The sequence below is a fragment of the Pseudopipra pipra genome, chromosome W (assembly GCF_036250125.1).
Source record: "Pseudopipra pipra isolate bDixPip1 chromosome W, bDixPip1.hap1, whole genome shotgun sequence".
In the NCBI taxonomy this organism is placed as follows: Eukaryota; Metazoa; Chordata; class Aves; order Passeriformes; family Pipridae; genus Pseudopipra; species Pseudopipra pipra.
The window spans coordinates 35531864-35548863 of NC_087580.1; the positions used below are offsets into that span (position 1 = coordinate 35531864).

The 17000-nt window shown below is 53.7% G+C and overlaps 2 protein-coding genes across 2 annotated transcripts in view; one reads left to right on the plus strand and one right to left on the minus strand.

Annotated features, from left to right (window-relative positions):
• LOC135405014 (zinc finger protein 418-like) overlaps positions 1-17000 on the plus strand; it is a 161350-nt gene that overhangs the window by 122495 nt on the left and 21855 nt on the right. The gene's annotated exons all lie outside the window — the stretch shown is intronic.
• On the minus strand, positions 5816-7079 carry LOC135405352 (zinc finger protein with KRAB and SCAN domains 1-like). The gene is made up of 2 exons (XM_064640037.1): positions 6064-7079; positions 5816-5993 (listed from the first exon to the last, which is right to left on the minus strand). The coding sequence occupies exons 1-2, from the start codon at positions 7068-7070 to the stop codon at positions 5897-5899; spliced, it is 1104 nt and encodes a 367-aa protein (XP_064496107.1). The 5' UTR covers positions 7071-7079; the 3' UTR covers positions 5816-5896.

Consider the following 17000-nt stretch of genomic DNA (forward strand, 5'->3'; position numbering starts at 1 on the left):
TTTGCTGCCCAAGAAGTGCCCAGGCTGCCCCAACAACTACACCTGAAGCCAAAGCTTCCAGAGTTTTTTTCCTGGTGGAAAGAGCTGCTGTTCCCTTTTTTCTGCCCTGCGCTGCAATGGCCGGTCCCACCTCCTGGAATATTCAATCCAAATGAAGATTCTTCCTAGAGAAAAAGTTCCACCACAGGAAACTCTTGGTGCCCAAGAAGTTCCCAGACTGCAACAACTACACCTCAAAGCCAAAGCCTCCAGACTTTTTTTTGCTGGTGGAAAGAGCTGCTGTTCCCTTTTTTCAGCCCTGCGCTGCAATGGCCAGTCCCACCTCCTGGAATTTTGAATCCAAATGAAGATTCCTCCTAGACAAAAGGTGCCACCAGAGAAAACTGTTGCTGCCCAAGAAGTGCCCAGGCTGCCCCAACAACTACACCTGAAGTTAAAGCTTCCACACTTTTTTTCCTGGTGGAAAGAGCTGCTGTTCCCTTTTCTGTGCTCTGCGCTGCAATGACCGGTCCCACCTCCTGGAAAATTGGATATAAATGAAGATTCCTGCCAGACAAAAGGTGCCACCACAGAAAACTCTTCCTATCCAAAAAGTGCCCAGGCTGCTCCAACAACTGCACCTGAAACCAAAGAATCCAGACTTTTTTTCCTGGTGGAAAGAGCTGCTGTTCCCTTTTTCCAGCCCTACTCTGCAATGGCCAGTCCCGCCTCCTGGAAAAAATTTACTCTAAATGAAGATTCCTGCCAGACAAAAGGTGCCAGCACAGAAAACTCTTCCTGCCCAAGAAGTGCTCAGGCTGCCCCAACTACACCTGAAGCCAGAACTTCCAGACTTTTTTTCCTGGTGGAAAGAGCTGCTGTTCCCTTTTTTCAGTTCTACTCTGCAATGGCCGGTCCCGCCTCCTGGAAAATTGAATCCAACTGAAGATTCCTCCTAGACTAAAATGTACCACCACAAAAACTCTTCCTACCCAAGAAGTGCCCAGACTGTCCCAACTACACCTGAAGCCAAAGCTTTCAGACTTTTTTTCCTGGTGGAAAGAGCTGCTGTTCCCTTTTTTTAGCCCTGCGCTGCAATGGCCGGTCCCACCTCCTGGAAAATTGAATCCAAATGAAGATTCCTTTCAGACAAAAGGTGCCACCACAGAAAGATCTCCATGCCCATGAAGTGACCAGGCTGCACCAACAACTGCACCACAAAGCCAAAGGATCCAGACTTTTTTTTTTCGAGGAAAGAGCTGCTGTTCCCTTTTTTCAGTCCTGCGCTGCTATTGCCGGTCCCACCTCCTGAAAATTAGAGTCCAACTGAAGATTCTTACCAGAGAAAAGGTGCCACCACAGAAAACTCTTTGCTGCCCAAAAAGTGCCCAGGCTGCCCAAGAACTACACCTGAAGCCAAAGCTTCCAGTCCTTTTTTCCTGGTGGCAAGAGCTGCTGTTCCCTTTTTTCAGCCCTGCGCTGCAATGGCCGATCCCACTGAAACAGGAGGCCAGGCCCAAAAGAGTTAACTAAGAAATTTGGGCCTGCTAACAAGCTACCAACATCCAAGATGATCTGTGGTCGTTCTGTTCTACTTATTGGACCAAAGCTTCAGAGAATAGTACAAGAACATGTAATAGGCCTAGAAGCAATAAATTAGAAATACAGCAGGATCAGGTAGACATTAGAATAGGAGAAACAGGCCTGGAGCCAGGGCTTTTTCCAAGCTTCAGTGACCTGGTCAAGAACAATGGAAGAGAAGAAGGGTCAGGCTGAAGAAGATGAGTTTATGCCCCCAGACCCCCCAAAATTGAGGGCCAAGAGAAGCACCGCCCCAAGCCCCGCCTGAGCTTCATCTATACTCCGCCTGTTATTAATATGCATTGATAGGTGTTGTAATCACTTGAATATGCATTTAATCACATCTGAAGATTGTATAAAAATACTGATTTTATGTGAAGCCTTCGAGCAAGTCTGCCCAGTGCAAGCTGGCCTGCTCCCAATGTTGAATAAACAAATACCTTGCTGCTTAAAGATAAAAAAGTCTCTGAGCAGTTTCTTGGACCGATTTTTCGGATTCATGACATCATACCATTTCTGTGACATCACACTTCCCATGTGACATCACAGCTCCCCTGTGACATCACAGCTCCCCTGTGACATCAAGGATTCTCTATGACATCACATCCATCATATGACATCACATCATATCATCCCTGTGAAATCACATCCTCCCCGTGACATCACATCTCCCCTGTGACATCACATCTTTCCTGTGTCATCACATCTCCCTCATGACGTCACAGTCATCATATGACATCACATCTCTCCTGTGATATCATATAATCCCTGTGACATCACATCCTCCCCTGTGACATCACAGCTCTCATGTGACATCACATCTCCCCATGACATCACATCTTCCCCGTGACATCACAGCTCCCCTCTGACATCACACCTCCACTGTGACATCACATCTCATCTATGACGTCACAACCATCATATGACATCACACCTCTTCTGTGAAATCATAACATCTCTGTGATGTCACATCCTCTCCTGTGACATCACAACTCCCCTATGACATCACACCTCTCCTTTGATATCGTATCATCCCTGTGACATCACATCCTTCCTGTGACATCACATCTCTATGACTTCACATCCATCATATGACATCACACCTCTCCTTTGATTCACATCCTCCCCTGTGACATCACATCGTCCCTGTGACATCACACCTCCCCATGATATCACAGCTCCCCTGTGACATCACATCCAGTCACATCCAGATCCATCCCAAGGTTGGGGGGGTGTGTGAGACAGGCAGAACCACAAATGCCTGCACAGCCCAGAGCAGTCAGTGTGGGGCTGTGCTTGCTGCTGCAGAGACCCCCAGGGAACAAACCCAGCAAGTAGTTTTGGGGGGGGGAGGGTGTCCCTAAGGAGGACACTTGCCTTATTATTGCTTATTATTTGTAATATCTTATAGATCTATCATACAACACCTAAGGATGGATTCTATAGAATATGTGCCATAGACATTTGGGTTGGGTCTGGCTGAGCTGCAGTTCAGTTCCCCACAGCAGCCCTCCCAGGGCTGGGCTTGGCATTGGCAGCTGGAAGGGGGTTGAGAACACCCCAGTGTTTTGGCCACTGCTGAGCACAGCACCAACACTGGGACATTCCTTCCTTAGCTGAGGGCAAGAGCCTGGCAGGGGACCCAAGTAGGCCAGCTGAGCCCAACTGACCCAAGGGACATTGCAGACCATGGGAGGTCAGCTCAGCTCTAAAAGCTGAGGCAGGGAGCAGGAGGGGGGCATTCATTGTCTGATGGCTGCCTGCTGAGGAACCGTCCCGCGGACCCAAGCCCTGCTCCTCGGGAGTGGCCGACCATGGCTGCTCATGGGAAGCAGAGAACAAACCCTGCTGTCTTTTGCTTTAAATAAACGGCCTTATGTCAACCCTGCTATCTTTGGCTTCTGCGTGCTCATCGCTTTAATTTTTTCTTTAAATAAACTGTCTTAACCCACAAGTTGTTTTTTTTTCCCACCTTACTTTCTCCCATGTCCTGTTGGGAAGGGGAGTGATAGAGCGGCTGGGAGGGCACCTGGTGTCCAGCCAAGGACACAGGTGAACCCACCACACACCTGAACACTTCCAGAGACTCCACCACCTCCCTGGGCTACTTGTGCCAATACCTGAACACTCTTTCAGTGGAAAAAGGGGTTTTGAATATCTAATCTAAGCCTCACCTGACGCAAGTTAAGGTCGTTTCCTATCTTCTGTCACTAAAGGCTTTGCAGAAGAGACCAACCCCCACCTCACTAAAACCTCCTTTCAGGTCATTGCAGAGAGCAATGAGGTCCCCCCTGAGCCTCCCCTTCTCCACACTCAACAAGCCCAGTTCCCTCAGCCGTCCCTCAGCAGACATGTTTTCCAGAGCCTTCCCCAGCTCCGTTCCCTTCTCTGGACACGCTCCAGCCCCTCAAGGGCCTTTTGGCACTGAGGGGCCAGAACAGGACACAGCACTCCAGGTGGGGCCTCCCCAGTGCCCAGCACAGAGGGGCAATCAGTTCTCTGCTCCTGCTGGCCACACTCTTCTCCACAAAGGCCACGATGCCCTTGGCCTTCTTGCCCCCCTGGGCACACTCTGCCTCATATCCAGCCCCTGTCAAGCAGCACCCCCAAGTCCCTTCCTGCTGAGCAGCTCTCCAGCCCCTCTGCCCCCAGCCTGGAGTGTTCCAGGGGGTTGTTGGGAGCCAAGGGCAGGCCCTGACACTTGGCCTTCTTGATCCAGCCTGTCCAGATCCCTCTGCAGATCCTTCTTGCCCTCCAGCACATCCACACTCACACCCAGCTGGGTATTGTCCATGACTTTACTGAGGGGACTGGAAGGCCACAATTAGGTCACCCCAAAGCCTTCCCTTCTCCAGCCTCAACAATCCCAATTCTCTCAGCTTTTCCTCACAGAGAGATTTCAATAGACCTCAAGTGGCTGAAGCCCTGGGTTTGGCCATCAGGCCTTGTCTTTCACTGCTGTGGTCTTTTAATAGAGCAACAGAGAATTGCAGCAAAAAACTGAAGAGAAAAACATTGTAAAATTGTTTCAGAATTGTTGCCTTGAACCTTTGGTCGAGGTTGGGAATGGTTTGTCTCCCTTGGCAGGGAGGGTCAGTACTCTTTGTCATTCTGACATGACTGCCCAGGTCCCTGATTTTATCGTGGCCAAAATACTGGGCTTGGAAACCAAACCAGGAGCTGGTAGGTAACAGCAGCTTGAAAAATGGGCTGATGCCTAATTGATGTGACAGAAGGAATGAAAGACTCGTGACAGTGAAGAAAAAAATTGGGCTTTTCAGTGCCTACCTCAGGTTAGGATCACTGCCTGTGTCTTAGTGGAGGAAGATGTTTTTGTAAGTTTATTGAAACTTTTTAGTAAAATGTGCCTGAATTCCTAAGGAAACAACCACTGTGAAATCTTTAAAAACCAAATGTAGATTTCCAAAGTGTAGAAGTTGCTATTAATATTTTGGCCATTCCTGTGGCATCTTTTTGGTGTGTGAATAACTCTGAGAACAAGAACGTGTTCTTAATTATAACACATTGTCAGGTCTGTTTACTGCTAATTATTTTACAAGGTTGAGAGAAGAGTTTAAGATGAAAGTTGTGGGGTTACTTGCAAAGTTTTTGGTAAAACCAATGGAGTTGAACCTGGTGGGGAAATTTGCCCTTAAATTTGATTTGGCACATCTCATGAGTGTCTAAGGCAGAGGCCAACCCAGCTGGAAAGAGCCTTTCAAGGGTGACAAGGGTAACTAAATTACCTTTTTGAGAGGTGGGGAAAGCTAAAGTCAGTAATTAAATTTCCTTATGTTAAGTTTAGTAAAAATATATTAATATATAAATATTAAAATTATTTTAATGGTCTTATGGGGTTTTCACTGTGCTTAAGTTCGTACTTCTGAGTGTTTGATTGTCACAATAATGGACAGCTTTGTAGTGTTTTTTTTTATTATTATTATTTTTCACGTTTTGATACTTTGGTCAAGGCATTAACATTAAAAATCATTCAAAATTTTAATTCATCTTCAAACACCGAAATAGATTTGAAATGAGGTTAATGAGAACAGTAGGGGAAAAAAAAAACCCGAGCCCCAAACCAAAACAACCCCAAAAACTGTTCATTTTCCCATTGTATTTTAAACAAGGAAGTCTGTAGAGCAGCAGAAAACAGGACACGTGGGCAGGTGTGAAAGTCAGACTGGGGCTTGTTGCACTGGTTCCAGTGCTCTTTGCTTCAGTGTAACTGGTCATTTATCAAGGAACAGGGTAGTGGTGAATTTGGCTTTCAGACTAAAATGAGGTTAAAGTTACACATATTCAAAAGAATAAACTGATGTTGGAGTGCAGATACTCAAAATCCTGAAGACCTTTTGAAACCTTTTTTGTGTGTCAGTCCTACGGCCGAAGCTCTTCCCGCAGTCGGGGCACTCACAGGGCTTCCCTTAGCAGTGGGTCCGTTGGTGTTTGGTCAAGGTAGAGCTGTGGGTGAAGCTCTTCCCACACTCCCCACACTTGTAGGGCCTCTCCCTGGTGTGCATGCGCTGGTGGGTGACGAGGTGAGCATTCTGCTTGAAGCCCTTCCCGCAGTCGGTGCAGCGGAAGGGCCTCTCATCCGTGTGTGTCCGCTCATGCAGGAGGAGATGTGAGCTCCTCTGAAACCTCTTCCCACATTTCCCACACGTGTAGGGCCGTTCCCCGGTGTGGATGCGTTGGTGGGTGAGGAGGTTGGAGCTGCAGTTGAAGCTCTTCCCACATTCCCCACACGTGTAGGGCTGTTCCCCAGTGTGGATGGCCTGGTGTCGGATCAGGTTGGAGCTTTGGTTGAAGCTCTTCCCACATTCCCCACACATGTAGGGCCGTTCCCCAGTGTGGATGTGCTGGTGGGTGAGGAGGTGGGAGCTCTGCCTGAAGCTCTTCCCACATTCCAAGCACCTGAAGGGCTTCTCTCTGCTGGGAGGCTGCTCAGGGACCACCAGGTCAGAGCACCCCCTCAAGCTCTGGTCGCCTTCCCGGCACAGGCTGGCTCTTTCCTCCTCAGAGCACCCTGGGATGGCTTTGGAGCCCCTCCTGCGGGGAGATCTCCAGCCCTTTTCCTCCCCGCTGCCTTCCTGCGCCGGGGAGCCCTTCAAAACGGCCTCTCCCACCAGGGTCTCACGGGGGGATTTGTCCTCCGGGCTCTCCGTCCTCAGCTCGGGGCCTGGGGCAGGAAGCAAGAAGGACAGGCAGGGGATTTGCCTCCGGCCCACAGGGAAGGCCAAGGACATCCCCCCAACTCCGGCCCCGGCAGGACGGCGGCGCCAGCGGGGTTGTCCTGCAGCCGGGGCCATGCTCGGCTGACAGAGCAGCACAACACCCGCCCAAAGGGACACTGACTGCCTCCTCACCTGCCTGGGGGGCCCAAGGCATCTTCCTCTTCCTCGCAGCCTCCTCCTCCATCCGCCCAAGCTTTGGGAAGGACAAATCCTGATGGGGGGAAAACAAGGGCTGAGTGCGTTGGCTTGGGGGTTCCTCCTGCCCAAGTCCATCTCTAGAACTCACCGGGCTTCCTGTGTCCATAAAAACCTCCAAAACACCAAGATTCAGCCCAGAAAAACTCAAACCTCCAAGACTCAGGCAAAAAACCCCTCAGAAACAGAAAGACAAACCCCCTCACAAACTGTAAAAAGTTAAGATTCAGCCAAAAATACTCCAAAATATCAAGATTTGGCCCAAGAAAATACTATTTAATAAGGACGATGAGGGGATTGAGGTCATTTCATGAGCACTTGATTGAGTTGCTATATATTAATCTAAAGCTCTATTAATGTAGTGTCACTTCAAACTCACCAGGGCTGTTCCTCGAGGTTATCTGGCCCCCTGCCAGTCTGGGGCTGTTTCTCCAAACCACCAAACCACGTGTGCCAAACGCCCTGGTTGGTCAGTGCCGGCTGGGGGAGCAGGCACTCGGTGAGGGGATGAGAAAACTGCACCCGGGGCTGGGCTGAAAGAGGCTTCAGCACCACTTCTGATGGCCCAGGGGCAGCATCTGGCTTCTCCCAAACAGAGAGATGGCACTAGTTCCTCTGCAGGGAGTCAAGGGCAGGAGGGTGACTCCTGCTGCATGGATGGAATGGCAGAGGATCCCTTGGGTCCCCAGGATGGATCAGCACTCAGGGATACAAACTGCCCTTAAGCTCAGGATGCAGCTGCCAGCACAGATTTCCCTGCAAAGTCTGCAGTGAGTCAAGCTCTGGAGAGCAGGTGTGCAGGGACCTAAGGGGATTATGGACAGGGGCCCAGCAGAGACAGCCAGGGCCTGCAGGGGAAGGCACAGGGAAAACCTGGACCCCCACACTGCCAGGGCTGTCTCTGCTCCTCCTTGCAGGCTCCGTGGCCAGGCACAGTTTGTGTTCCTGGGTGCCCACCATCTCAGCACTTGGAGACGCTCAAATCAGCGCCCGCAGCTCTGCAGCAAAGCCCCAGCTCACCTGGCACACAGGGGATGGACACAGCACCTGCTCGGGGATGGGCACTCACAGCTTTGCTTCTCTTCCCCACCACAGGGCTCTCCTTCCTCAGCAGCACCTCTGCCTTGCACTTATTCTCAGCCTCACCTCAGGGACAGCTCTGGGCTCACCTCCGCGCCACTTCTCAGCCTCACCTCAGGGCCTGGGCTCAAGGACAGGAACCTGCAGGGAGGGGACATCAGGTGCAAGCTCAGGGCTGCCTGCTTGCACTGGCCTCTGGGCTTCTTTCTCCTTCTACAACCAGCCCAGAACTCAGCCTGCTTTTCTAACACCACACATTTACAGACTAACCTTGGAGATAGATATGGACAGACATCTCTGTCACCCTGGGGATAGAGCCTCAAGCATGTGCTGCCATAGGAATGGCAATCACAGAATCACAGAATCAGCCAGGTTGGAAAAGACCTCTGAGATCATCAAGTCCAACCCTGGATCCAACCCCGTCGTGCTTCCCAGACCATGGCACTGAGGCCACATCCACTCTCACCTTCAACACCTCCAGGGACGCTGACTCCACCCCCTCCCTGCCCAGCCCATTCCAAGGCCTGACTACTCTCTCTGTAAAAAACTGCTTCCTAATATCCAACCTAAACCTCCCCTGGCACAGATCAAGACCCAGCCCTCTTGTCCTACTGCTGCTTCCTGGCAGAACAGCCCCACCCCCACCTGGCTCCAACCTCCTGGCAGGGACTTGCAGACAGTCAGGAGGTCTCCCCTGAGCCTCCTCTTCTCCAGCCTCAACACCCCCAGCTCCCTCAGCCTCTCCTCACACCACTTGTGCTCCACTCCCTTCCCCAGCCTCGCTGCTCTTCTCTGCACCTGCTCCAGCCCCTCCAGGGCCTTCCTCAACTCAGGGGCCCAGAGCTGGACACAGCACTCCAGGGGTGGCCTCACCAGCGCTCAGTCCAGCCCAACAATCACTTCCCTGCTCCTGCTGACACACTCTTCCACAGACAGGTCCCTCTGCAGAGCCCTCCTGCCTTCCAGCACATCAACACACCCCCAGCTTGGTGTCACCTGCACATTTGCTGATGAAATGCCTGGTTCTGCAGCAGCTGCAGATGCTCAAGGGGCAGCAGGACCAAGTCAGGGGCCTGGGGGGCTTTGGGGTCCGGGAGGGTCATGGGGGAGCTGGGGAGGGGCTTTGGGGATTGGGGGTACAGACCAGTACAGACCAGTACCTCCTCACTGCTCCCCAGATCTCTCCTGGAGCTGAGTCACATTGTCCTGGGACACCTGAGTCCCCCCAGTGCCTTCCCAGTACAGCCCAGTGCCCCCAGTACAGCCCACTGTGTTCCTGTCCCAGGGTGCTGGGTGATCCCTCTTTAGGGGTTTTAGGAGGGATTTGGGGGGGGGGGCTGGGGGAGATTTGAAGGGCTCTGGGGGGGAGTTTGGGTGGGGATTTGGGGATTTTGGGTGTATTAAAAGAGGTCTTGGGGGCATTGGGGGGTCAAAGGGATCTGTGGGGGAAGGGGATTAAAGGGAAAAAGGGGGTTAGAGGACATTTGGGAAGGGTTAATGGCACCTGGTGGGGGAGAGGAGGGGCTGCAATATGAGCAGGTGAATCCTGAGATCCACCTTGGTGAACCCAAGACTCTCTTGGTGTCCCTAATTCCCCCCTTGACACCCGAAGACCCCCCTGGTGTCTCTAGCATCTCCAGGGCCTCTCCATGGCCATTATTCCCCCCTTGACACCCCCAATTCCACTGTCCCCAAACCCCTCCCCACTGTCCCCAAACCCCATCCCTGATGTCCCCAACCCTCCATCTCACTCCAGGAGCCCCCCCTGGACCCTCTGAGCACAAAACGCTCCCCCCCCCTCACAGAAAAGCCAAGGGCATCTGGGGACACACTGGGGACAGTTGAGGGGCTTTGCAGGGCACTGGGTGTTTACTGGGGGATACTGGGACACACTGGGGGGAACCAGGGGGCACTGGGAGGGACTGGGGGTTACTGAGGGATTCTGGGACGGCACTGGGAGGGACTTGGGGGAACTGGGGCACACTGGGGATCACTGGCAGAGAACTGGGGAGTTACTGGGGGATACCAGGACACACGGGGGGGACATTGGGAGGCTACCAGGCCATACTGGGGGTTACTGGGTGCTCCCTGGGACACACTGGGTGGTCACTGGGGGGTTACTGGGCTATACTGAGGGTCACTTGGAGGTTATTTGGATATTCTGGGGGCACTGGGATCCCCTTACCCGCATGTAGTATATCTCCCCCCTCCGATTCTTGGGGAGCATCCCTAGGACTTCTCCCCTGGGGTCTTGGGGACCCCCCAAACCCACTGCTGGGCTTTAGGGACTCCACAAAATCCCCTCAAAACCCCTGAAATCCCCTCAGAAATCCACCCCTCTACCCATTGAAACCTCCTCAAAGTCCCCTCAAATCCCCTAAGATACCTCATCCCCCCACCCCGGACCCCCTAAACCCTCTCAGTGACCCACAAAACACACCTGGGACCCCCCCAGCCCATTCAGGGACCCCCCAATCCCTCTAAGGGAGCCTCAAAGCCGTCTGGGACCCCCTAAACACTACCAAAACTGCCTCAAAATCCCCGCAAAGCCTTCCAACCCGTCTCAGAGACCATTCCAGCCCACCTGAGACCACCAAATCTCCTCAGAAACCAAAACTCCCTCGGGGGCCTCCAAACCCTTTTCAGGGACCTTCAACCTCCCCCCCCCGAGTCCCCTCAGGACACCGAACCCCCGCAGGGACCCCTCAAAACTTCCTCGGGAACCCCCGAACCCCCCCCGCTAAACCCTCCCGAGCCCTCCAGCCTTTCCACCCTCACCCGCGCTCCCCGCAGCCCCCGAGGGGATCCCAGACCCCGCTCTCCCCGCTCTCCCAGCGCTCACCGCCTCCTCCTCCCGTTCCTTCCCACGCGCCCAACATGGCGCTCGCTCCGCGCGCTCCCCGCTCACGAGACCCCGCCGCAGCCAATCAGCGCGCGGCCACGCCCCCCGCCCGCCCCGGGCCCCCTCGGCCTCCTGAGGCCCCGCTGACTCCTGCCGGCATTGCCGCCCCTCTGCTCCTTGTGTGCCACGGGCTGAGCAGGGACAGGGCACCTCCCGTTCCTCTGCCAACCCCCCGCGCCTGCTCGGGGCCCTGCAGGGCCTTGCCCTGCTCCCGAGGGCTGTGGGGGTGCTTAATGGTCAGGGCTTGGGGTTCAGAGCTCAGGGTGGGGATTAGGCAGAAGCTGAGGGGGGGTTTGGTGTTCTGCTGGCAGTGTCTGCTTGAGGATTAGGGGAAGAGTTTTTGGGCTGGGTCAGGATTAAAGCTTGGCTTTTCACACTAACACTGCAGGTTTGGGAGTGGCTGGGCACTGGAGTACAAAGAAGAGTCTGAAGTTCTGGGTTTTGGGCTTTGCCTTCAAGGTCAGGTTGAAGCTGGGAGTAGAGCAGTGGATTCCCTTCAATGGGAGGAGCAGCACTTTTAGGTGGTGTTGGGGCTTGAGGGTACAAAGAGGGAAAAGGCCCATCAAGAATGTTTGCACAGGCAGTGCTGCAGCACCAGCAGCCTTAACTGCACTTGTTTTTACCTCATGAAATCTTTGTTGTCCAAGCCCCTCTTTCCTTCCCCAGTTGTCTTATCCCTTTTGTCCCAGTTCCTCCTGACCTCCCCAAGTCTTTTATCTGGATGGACTCAGCTCTGTGATGACCCTCAGGACCCCTGAGCATCTGCCTGCCCTCCTTGGCCAGTCAGTTCCTGGGAACAGCCCTGGCAGCGCAGCCCCCAAGGGCACACGATGGGCTGTGGGCTGGAGAGGACCCTCCTCAGCCTGGGCAGCAGGGCTGCAGGGGGGGATTCCCTGACCCTCCCCAGATGGGCCCTTCCTGCCCACCAGCTCCTGCTCCAAAGGGCTCCCACACACCCTGGGCCACTTGTCCCACTTGGGCACTGGAGCTGCCCCAGGGCATCTCTGGGCAGTGGCCAGCTCTGGGACTGCCCTGGCAAGTCATGGCCTGAAGCCACGAGTGTGGAATTTAGGAGACACTTGAAACCTCTGCAGAACAGAACTCTTGATAATTGCTGAAGGCTTCCTGGCCAGCATTGACAGACCTTTGATTTTTTTTTTTTTTTAATTTCAACAATTTTTCTCCATTTGTTTCCATTGACAACAACTTCTATATATTCTCTTAAGCAGATTCTTTCATTGTCTACATGAATAGTTTTCTGCAGCTACTTATCAAAGTAAATATCCCACCAGTGATTCAGTTATGGAAACCTGGCTCAGAGGAAGCTCCTGATTTTTGGGGCACCTTTCATCTCTCTAATTTTGCCTCTTTTCTTCTTCCTCTCCCTATTTTTGTCTTCAAAAAGCTCTCCAGGATGTGTGTGCCTGGGTGTATATTCATCCTCTGAGCTTTGCCCTGTGCCATGGGACAGGGGACAAATGCACCTTCCAGAGAAATCTGCCACTGCTGCTCACAGAAGGCCTCTGAGTGCAGAGGTGAGATGGTGTCCAGGCTGCTTTGCTGGTGTGGAATGAAAGGGCCAGGCCAGAAAGGCAGAGGAGGGTGATGGAGGAGACAGAGCCATTTGCAGGGGATGTGTGCGAGGCTGGGGAGATGAATGTCCCTGGGCCAGTGAAGGCTGTTCCTGGAGTCACCCCAGAAGTGTCAGGGCTCTGACAGGGCTCCAGAGGGCATCCTCAGTGCCCCTCCTCCCTCCACTTTTGGGGGGTCCCACTCCCCTCCCACTCAGTTTGGGGTCCCACCACCCCTTCTGTCCCCTCTGACCCCCCTTTTCCCACTGACCGCCCCCTTCCCACCCCCCGCTCACCCGAGAGCTCCTCGCCCGCAGCTGGGAGGGCTCCCAGCACCACCAGTGCCCAGAGAAGTCCCCCCAGAGAAGGGGTTGGGTGGGATCCTGGGTGGGCTTTGAGTATGTTTAGGCAGTCCTGCAGAGCCTGTGTGGAGGTTTAGGGGGTTCCCAGCACCTTTCTAAGTGTGCTGGGTGCCTTATTGAGGGGTTAGTTCCCTCCCAGAGCCCCCCCAGAGCGGGCTGACAGGGGGGAACACAGGGGGGTCCCCATTCCCGATCCATCCCGAGGAGTGTTCTGCTCCCACCAAACTCGGCTCCACCCCTTGGGATTCCCCCAAGCCCCTTCCCCACTGCCCTCCAATAACCGGGACTGGGGAGAACTGGGAAGCTTTCCTGGGATCAGGAGTGGCATCAGGGGAGGGGGGGGACACACGACCCCCCCAAAATCCTCACAGGGACAGGAGGGGTCCAGGCTGGGCCCGAGGCCCCGGGGAGGGGCTGCGGCCGCCGCCGGCTCAGGAGCTCTGTGGGGAGAGAAAAGGGGGTGACACCGGGGTGGGGGGTCCCCGGGGGAGCACAGACGCTCTGGGGGGGACACACGACCCCCTGGGACCCCCCTCACCTTCTGGCGCAGGTAGAAGCCGAGCCCCAGCGCCAGGGAGACGAAGGCCAAGAGGAAGCCCCCGGCCCCTCCTTGGCAGCAATTGCTCAGGCTGATGGAGCCCGGCAGGGCCGGGGCCGCCGGCGGTGTCCGATCCCGGCAGGAAGCGGGGAGGGCCCGGCGGGGTCTGATAGAAATAAATCAAGGCAGAGCTCTCTCTTTTTTTTAACCCCTGGGCAGTGACCATCAAGAGCTGTCCCTGCTTCACAGCAGAAGCTCCACACACTTCAACAAAGTCTGTGGAAGAATCTGCTCTAGGAAAGTTGGCCCTGGGCTTTCATGCTTATCCAGTGATGGATCAGCAGTCACATATTCCCAGGCCAGTGAGCAGCTGATCTGTCAAACTCTGCTTCCAAAAGCAGCATGTATGTTGGAAGGTTGGGGAACCAGGCTGGGTTTGGCACAATTCAACACTAAACCAACCCCTTGGCACCAGCAGTAACTCCCCACAGAGAGCTGGCAGTGCTTGCATTCTCCCATCAGATTCTTTTCCAGGTAGAACATCCTGCTACAAGGGGTCTGTTACCACCCACCCCAGAAAGGGGGGGTAACCAGGTTCTTATTAATAAATCCCTTGGGGTGGATTAGAGTGAAAAGAGACCGAATAATTGGTGTTTGAAAACATATATATGTAGGGTTTATTTTAGAACACTTTTGTTTCAAAGGTAAACAGGTATGTTGCCATTTTGGGTGTTATCATCTATATCTCTCATCTTCAGCAATATGGCATAAAGAGAACCTTTAGGGAAAATGCATATGGGAAAGGCAGGATAAGGGTAAGGGAGAGTAAGGGAAAGCAGAGATGAGAGTGAAAAGATGTCTATAGTCACCACCCACGGGGTCCAGCGATGGAACTTGGGAGTTGCAGCTTCCATGTCTGTCAGTTGAAGTGGTGGCCTTGATGCGTTTGGGGTAAGGGAGGGAAGCCCTCACACTCCAAGAAGTTATGAGTTATTATATCCATGGATGGTGTCCCGGGCCGTGCCTTGAGCTTCCAAGGTCTGCTGGGCCTGTGCAGAGTTCCCTTGAGGGGCCTGGTAAACACGTCTCTTCTCACCTTTAAGGGCTTGACACCTTCAGCAGCACTGGCAGGGGGGATGGGTCCAGCTGCCTCTTCCCAGCCTGCAAATGTGCCCTGGCAATCCTAGAATGCATAAATCATTGTGGCAGTTTGAGATCCTCAAAAATCCAATTTCCAAGTCCAAGCCCCCCCCCAATTTGCTTCAGTGTGAGAGGGTTTTCAGACAAAACACAACTCAGTATGGGGGGAAAGGAATTATATTACAGTTTATTACTTACACAAATAAATACTATAATACAATATATACACAATTCTAACTATCTCTCCTATGGAAAAGCAATATATTTACATTAGATCAAATCCCTCCTTTCCCTCCAATAAAAGTTCTGAAGGGAAGATGAAAAGATCCTTTCCACTTTCAGGGCAGCAGTATCTCCCCTCTTCAAGGCAGCAGTCATAGCTGGATTTGTTGTAGCTGTAAAGTCTCTCTCTCTCTCCATTACAACACAGGGGTCTTCTCTCACCCCTTGGCCCTTCAGCTCCATCTGAAGGTCTCTCTCCCGTGGACTGCAAAAGCAGGGACAAGGCTCACCTCTCCACAGTCATATCACGGGGTACTAGGCACCCATGACAGTCCCTTCCTCAGGGGATTCAAGTTCCTCCTGAGTTTAGGGCTTTCAGTTCAGTTTTTGCTCCAAGCGTTCCAGCAGAGCTCCTTTGCTCCGTCTCAAACTGTCAGCATGGCGAAGGGGGGGAGGAAGGCCTCTTCCCCCCTCCACATTCCTCCTGGCTGTCCTGGCCCAGCTCCAGGACATCTCTGAGCTTCTCAGCTTTTCTCTCTCTCTCTCTCTCTCTCTCTAGTTGCTGTAGCATTTCAGGACTCCCTTCAAGTGAAAGTCCACCCCCTCCTTCCAAGAGGGGTCTCAAAGGGTTTGGAGAAATAAAGCCAGGCTCACCCCAAACAGTCTCTGCTGAGCCTGGTGCTCTGTCTCTCCGTCGGGCATCTCTGTGTCTCTCAGCTTGGCTCTGTGCCACCTCGTTCCTGCTGACTGTCTTCTTGGCTCTCAGCCACAGCTCTCTGTTCGGTGCTGTCTCTGCCGCCGCTCCTGCTGCCCACTCACAGTGGGGAAAAACTCCCTCGGATCTTGGCCGCAGTACTCAGCCCAGTTTAACACTGTTCCGAGTTTCTACAGCCCCAGCCGGGGGGCTGGGGAGTCTTGGGCCCCAGCAGGGCTCCCTGGCCCCCCTCTCTCCTCGTGGTCTCAGACCATGGCTGCTGCTCTTGTTTCAGCTACGTAATCTCTTCTTTTCTGGCCTGTTGTGATATGTTTAATTTTCCAGGGGTGCTGATTGGGTCAACACCAAGAATACCACCTCCTGGGGTTAACCACTTTCCAACTCCAGGGGAAAACCCTTTTTAACCCATGACAGTCATGAACCATTTCAGTCTCTGACTCCTCACCTTGGCCAGTCAGTTCCTGGGAACAGCCCTGGCAGCGCAGCCCCCAAGGGCACACGATGGGCTGTGTGCTGGAGAGGACCCTCCTCAGCCTGGGCAGCAGGGCTGCAGGGGGGGATTCCCTGACCCTCCCCAGCTGGGCCCTTCCTGCCCACCAGCTCCTGCTCCAAAGGGCTCCCACACACCCTGGACCACTTGTCCCACTTGGGCCCTTGAGCTGCCCCAGGGCAGCTCTGGGCAGTGGCCAGCTCTGGGACTGCTCTGGCAAGTCATGGCCTGAAGCCACGAGTGTGGAATTTAGGAAATAGTTCAAATCTCTGCAGAAAAGAACTCTTGGTGACTGCTGAAGGCTTCATGAACAGCACTGCCACATCTTTTCTTTTTTTTAAATTCATCAATTTTTTGTAGGCGAACACCAGGACTATGAGACTTGGAAAGAGCAGCTTTAGACACAGGCCTGCTGCAGCAGCAACTTCCGGGATCGAGCAAAGTAGAAAAACAACGGCCACTTGAGTTATTTATTGTAGGGGTCCCGGGGGTCAGCCATGATGTTGCCTGAAAGCTGGGACTGCTCAGGGCTGGAGCGCGGCCCCAGCACAGCCTCTCCCAGAGAAGGACAGGGCAGAGGGGCTCTGGGCTGTGGGCAGCGAGGGCCAGCTGGGCTGGCTGGCAGCTCCGGGCACCTCTGGGGCTGTCAGAGAGGGGCTGTTCCAGGGCCCTTTGGGCTTCTGGGGGCTTCTTTGGTCTGATTCTGTAGAAGAGACACAGAACTGAGGCAAGAGCAGCAGGACTACAGCTCCTGGCCCCTCAGATGGACCAATGCGGCCGCTCAGCTGGGCTGTGCCAGCAGATGACAGCTCCCAGCATGCTGAGGAGCCTGATCCTTCCAGCTGGATCCCTGTGGTAGTTTAGTCTAGGCCTTCCTTGGTGAATCCAAGGAATCTCCCTGGGTGCCATCCTCCCCCCTTCATCCCTAAGCCCCCCTCAAGACTCTGCCAGCCTGGCAGGGCCACTCAACCACCCCTGGGGCAGCTCA